Source organism: Malus sylvestris, chromosome 11 (assembly GCF_916048215.2).
Source record: "Malus sylvestris chromosome 11, drMalSylv7.2, whole genome shotgun sequence".
Taxonomy (NCBI): Eukaryota; Viridiplantae; Streptophyta; class Magnoliopsida; order Rosales; family Rosaceae; genus Malus; species Malus sylvestris.
This window is the reverse complement of record NC_062270.1, coordinates 14,556,937-14,563,272: the sequence shown is the minus strand read 5'-3', so window position 1 is coordinate 14,563,272 and position 6,336 is coordinate 14,556,937. Positions and strand designations below refer to the sequence as shown.

The following is a 6,336-nucleotide window of genomic DNA, read 5'->3' as shown; positions in this document are numbered from 1 at the left end:
AGACCTATATTAAAGGTCTTATTATACGCTACTTAATAAATCAATAAATTACAATTTAACGGTATTCTAAATTAATAATGTCATTTTTCGCAAAGTTAAAAGTACAAATATATTAGAAACAAACAGATCACTCACTGACTATAAATTTCATGTCTCATGCTCTTCCACGAAATCATGAGGAATGCAGCATAAAACATTATGTAAAATATAAAAAGACAGAAAAGGGGCAGACGGGTAAGTCAATGTCAACAGCAGAGAAAGCAGAAAGTTGAAGGGTGACAGTTTCACTTGTTTAATTGACAGAAACATGACTCTCCAGACTCCATTACAAAAGAAACATCAAACATGCTGAGTAATAACATAATGCCCCTACTTCATATCATAAAACGTTGTATAGGAACATCCGTATATGGAGTGACTCACATAACAATTGAGCCTTACATGTGTATCTCACATATGCTCATTCTTTGTGTGAGTGTCGTCGTATAACCTTTATACAAGATTTATGATCTCTACATTATAGCATAAAAGTTTATACCTAAAATTGACTATGAAAAGTAGAAAATAGCCATAAAAATAATATTGAAAAACACATAATAGTACCAAATTTAATAATAAGATATACAGAAACTTATCAAATAGGTAGAAAATTAACCAACTATTAGCACAATATATATATTAGTTCACTCCACAGTGAACTTATTCAAATTAACTAGTTCAGATGCCAAACCCAACATAAATTGAGCAAGTCATAAATCAGTCTATAACAAAGTAAGTTATGCTGATAGAAACTTATTCCATGGCTAATTAAAACAAAGAAAACATCACGTCTTCCGGAGACGATCGAACAAAGCGATCGAGAACTCTCTACTTTCCAGCCTCAGCCTGCTCATCTTCAGACATTTCACGCTCCAGCTGTGGGGAAAAAAACAAGAAGATTAGAAGATTCGTGGGAAGTCAATTACCATGAAAAATAGTGTGCATCTCTGTACTTGTCCAGTCTAGAAATTATCAGTCAATGTATGTATTTATTTTTTATCATATGCACGATAAATATGACATCTACATAAGGCGTTGAAGAAACAAAAACATTAATTATCCTATAGCATATAAGCTGAGAAGAGATCAAATTAGTTAAAAATTATATGTTTAGTACCTTGGCAATGCGAGTCAGATGCTCCTTCGTGGCATAATATTCAGTCTTGAGGCTCTCAAAAAGTATCGGGCACGTACAAACACAACACTTTCCTTAGACAAGAATTTGTATAAAGGGTGGTGTTTCTATAAAACCATACATACATACATACATACATAATTTGAAATTAGGGACACTTTGGATGTGGTCCCTAGTTATCAATATTCTTTGATTGAAACCTTGTTAGTTTTTAGTTTTTGATTGAGGTCCCTGACATTAATGTAATAATGTAAGTTACTATATTTTTTTAATTAAAAATTAAAAATTGAAATTTGTAATTGTTTATATTAATGAGATTTTAAATAAAACCCATAATTTATGGGATTAAAAATAATAAAATATAAATTATACTCTCTATTATACTATGTGTGTGTATACATATATGTATGGGTACATTAACCAAAATTAACAAAAAAAATTATTGTACCAAAACATGGATACATTCTCAAATCAACGAAAAAGAATGTACTCATATAAGTTTAAACATGGATTAAAAATTTTTAATGGATTTTATATTAAAAAAAGGGTACATTTTACATATAACAAATTGATATATTTGAGAATGGGTACATTTAAGATTAAAAAAATTGAAAAATTATATGAATAGGTACATTTAAGATTAAAAAACTGAGAATCTTTTTATATATAAAAAAAAACTAATAGGTACAAACTTAATTTAATTTAATTTTTTATTATTTTGGAAATGTTTGAATTGAAAATTAATTAGAAGTTCAATAGAGGTGTGAGTATTAAACCCTAAATTAATTACTAATTTTTATATTAAAAAATTATATAATAAACATGTAAATTCATTATCACATTAATGCTAAGGACTTGAATCAAAATTTGAGAACTAATAAGGTCTTAGTCAATGAACAGTAAAAACTAGGGACCGGATACTAATTTTTCCTAAAAAGATTCTCAGTTTTTTAATCTTAAATGTACCTATTCATATAATTTTTCAATTTTTTTAATCTTAAATGTACCCATTCTCAAATATATCAATTTGTTATATGTAAAATGTACCCTTTTTTTAATATAAAATCCATTCAAATTTTTTAATCCATGTTTAAACTTATATGAGTACATTCTTTTTCGTTGATTTGAGAATGTATCCATGTTTTGGTACAATAACTTTTTATGTTAATTTTGGTTAATGTACCCATACATATATGTGTATATATATACACACACATAGTATAATAGAGAGTATAATTTATATTTTATTATTTTTAATCCCATAAATTATGGGTTTTATTTAAAATCTCATTAATATAAACAATTACAAATTTCAATTTTTAATTTTTAATTAAAAAAATATAGTAACTTACATTATTAAATTAATGTCAGGGACCTCAATCAAAAACTAAAAACTAACAAGGTTTCAATCAAAGAATATTGATAACTAGGGACCACATCCAAACTGTCCCATCTTTTTATATATAAAAAAAAACTAATAGGTACAAACTTAATTTAATTTAATTTTTTATTATTTTGGAAATGTTTGAATTGAAAATTAATTAGAAGTTCAATAGAGGTGTGAGTATTAAACCCTAAATTAATTACTAATTTTTATATTAAAAAATTATATAATAAACATGTAAATTCATTATCACATTAATGCTAAGGACTTGAATCAAAATTTGAGAACTAATAAGGTCTTAGTCAATGAACAATAAAAACTAGAGACCGGATACTAATTTTTCCTTGAAATTACCATTGTTCTGAAAGAAAAAAATAGAGAACTTATAATCGTCTAAGAGACGAAGGCAATATATTACTCTAAATAATTGACGAAGAATTTGAAATTTTGTTGGTTGTGGAAATTGAAAACATGTTCTCAAACTTGGTTATATATGTCGAAGAACATGATCAGCTGATCATTAAACATGTTAATTAGAAGCTTAATTAAGTGCTGATGTGTGTGTGCGTGTGTGTGTGTGTCTGTATATGTGTGTGTGTGTCTATATATATATATATATATATATATATGTGTGTGTGCGTGTGTGCGTGCGTGTGTGTGTGTGTCTGTATATATATATATATATATATATATATATATGAATGATGTGATATGATATATGGTGAGGGAACAAAGTCTTACTCTTCTTTGTTGTTTTCTGCAGCACATGTATCCCAGAGGTCTTGCGAGTAATTGGCCAACCGAGTACAACCGTAACTGTAAGTCCAAAATTAACGCATCAATCTTAGCTAGCTTTTGAGTTTGATCAAAGCAAAAGGTTATTATATAATGCACAACAAAAAATGGAGAGGTGATAAAAATTGAATTTTTTATGATCATGATCTATAAATTATCTGCTGATGCATGGTAATTAGTGGCAGAGCCAGAATTTCTTGTGAGGAGGGGCCTCACACAAGTATAGAAAAAGAAAAAAACAAATAGTGGTTATAAAATTATGAATGCAAAAACATCATAAAAATATTCAAATAATTAAGTAGTCAAAATTAACATATGCAGAGATAATTTTATATATTTATAGTAATCATAATTATTCTCGACAAATTTCATATTTTAAAACCATTGCATGATGTCATCTATACTATTGAAAGAATTATTAAAATTAATGGAAAGAATTACTAAAAATTTTGCAAGTCCTAAAACTCAAGTAAGGTGGGATAGAATAGAAACAAATATTTTATAGAGAATAATAGAGTTTTACAAACCTTATTTGTCCTTTATTCAATAAGTTTGGGATTTGGAATGACTAAATATATGAAATTCAAGAAGAATATGGGGAATAGCTATGCCGATGCATGAGTAAAAGGCAATTTTATTAGTTAAAAATGAATGATGGGTTTTAATTTACGAGTTTTATTGATTTTTAATAAATGACCATTTGAAATATTACTCTTAATTCTAGGATGGGATTTGGATGAAAAGATGGATAAATAATTAGATAAGTGTTGAGAAGAGTTGCAAAGCAATAGAAATAGGTGTAATACTAATTTTGTTTTTTCAAGTCAGGGTAGGCTTAGGACTACTCTAGTCCTCATGTGGCTCCGCCAGTTATGGTAATAATATTTTTATTTAAAATTTTACTTATGTAGAAGCTTTATAAATTAATGCACTATATGTGATTCAGTTTAGATAGATCTTAGACACCAAATATCTTTTTCACAAGCATATTATTTAAGAACACACACATATATCATACAGGAAACAGCTTAATATGAAATTATTAGCAATCAATTACGTACGTCTCGGCACATTCCTTGATCTTCTGGGAGAAATGTTGCACCATGGCATAGTTGGCATTAGCCTCACTCCTAAAATTGAATTTTCTCCAATCAATATATAAATAATGTAAAAACACTTGATTATTCTTAAAGGAAATGGTGAAGGAAATTACAGATTTGGTGCGAGCTCTTCTATTTTCTTTTCAATAGTAGTAAAGAACTCAGGGAAGAGATCTTCGTAAGGGCGAGGATCCTTTTCTTGTAACGCTTCCATGTCGCCAAAAAAGTCTTCAAAAATGCCCTGCAGGAAGCATGGTTGATAATTAGTCTATAAAATTCCTATGCATGTGTTCAAGGCGAAACTGCGGTGGGGAATAATTGAGAAAAAGTATAAAAAAGTGGCAGAGAAAGTGAGTGTAAAATTTGAAATTAAATTACTGTAACACTTACATTGTTTAAAAGCAATAACTACAGCCTCTTTATTGCAGAGAAAGTAAGTGAGTGTTTAAACCCTTCTTTGATATCATAATCTTTATTCAAGTAATCGAAAAGACCACTTGATACACAACTAACATTATCATATGTTTTTTTCTTTCTCTGTTACATTAAAACTGAGAATATTGACCTAAGTCACAAAAAAAAAAAAAAAAAAAAAAAATCCAAACCACTGACCTAACGTTGAACATATATAGATTATCTGAAATTTCATATCAATAAAATATACTCTTTCCCAAGTTAATTAAACAAAAAGAAAAAAAAAATAGATTAAGTTTGTTTCTTAATAAAATATATGCATTTCATTAAGGGAAACACAAACATCCATATAATCTTGCAACGGATGGAAGAAATTATAACATCAAACTCCAAACAATGACTTAAAAAGATAAATTAATCAAAATAAACATAAGCAGATCCATTAGCAAATAAACGGAATAAAGAACTAATGGGGTGAAGTGAACGTAATTACTCGTTGTTCCAAGGAGCCGACGAGTAGCTCGAGCTCTCGCTCAGCCATTCTCCAAGTAGAGAGAGAGAGAGAGAGATTAAAGGATGGTAATGCTGTCTCGAAAGAGAAATATGCATGCATGATTTTATAGCCTCAGACTGAGATTCATGTTGTTTTCATGGTTCATACGATGTCTGAGTGGTCAATTCGTATGGTAGAGAGTTTTGCATGTATTCGGTTTTCATGAGCTTCGCGCTGTCTGATCGGCTACTTTCTTCATTTTTGACCAACTACGATTGTCAAGTGGGGACCGGTTCAACCAAAACCCGGCGGACCCGAACTATGAATTTTACTTCATATATGGGCTGGTCTCATACCAAGTACTAGTTCGGTTTGGGCTGATAAGTTATCTTTTGGGCTAAGGTAGAAACTTGCCCGAATTAGTGCCTGCTTGGAATTTGAAGCACACGACCTCTATATGTTTCTTAATGAATGCGTGGCTGGAATAAAATCTCATTTTTACTCAATCTTCTACAACTTTGATCAATATAGTACTTTGTTACTTTGATTTGTTATTTATGGTGTAAAATTACCATGTAGATTAGTATATATTTAAGTCTTTAATCTCGGATGGGTTAAATGCTTAGACGCTTCATTCAAATCTTCCTCTTATTGTTCGTCATTCTTTGCATTTGAATGGTGTACTATGTTGCTAAAAGCATATCTTATGTAAAGATTTCCATTCTTAAAGGGGTGCATTGTGTATGGATTTAATGGAGTTTACCTGATTAAAAAACTCAGGTGTATTCTGAATCAATAAATCACATTGTATTGAAAAAAGGAAAAAAAATCCTTTTTATGACTTCTAAAAAGTCTCTAAAAATCTTGTGGTATTCCATTATAACTTTCTACAAATCTAAAAAAGTTTAGGTGTATTCAAAAGTTCATTGGTTTTAAAGGATGTTAAAAAGTTATGGACTCACTTTTTATGCTATAT

General features: G+C 29.1%; 1 protein-coding gene across 2 annotated transcripts; it reads right to left on the bottom strand.

Annotated features, from left to right (window-relative positions):
• Window positions 1–622: 622 nt before the first annotated feature.
• LOC126591095 (uncharacterized) lies at window positions 623–5,430 on the bottom strand. Of its 2 annotated transcripts, XM_050256662.1 has the most exons (6): window positions 5,361–5,430; window positions 4,567–4,694; window positions 4,415–4,483; window positions 3,300–3,374; window positions 1,157–1,229; window positions 623–915 (listed from the first exon to the last, which is right to left on the bottom strand). In XM_050256662.1, exons 1-6 carry the CDS (start codon window positions 5,406–5,408, stop codon window positions 868–870), a joined length of 441 nt encoding a protein of 146 aa, XP_050112619.1. In that variant the 5' UTR covers window positions 5,409–5,430; the 3' UTR covers window positions 623–867. The 2 variants fall into 2 exon arrangements, with proteins under 2 accessions (XP_050112619.1, XP_050112620.1); XM_050256663.1 differs by lacking the exon at window positions 623–915 and having other exon boundaries at window positions 1,180–1,281.
• Between the last annotated feature and the right edge of the window lie 906 nt (window positions 5,431–6,336).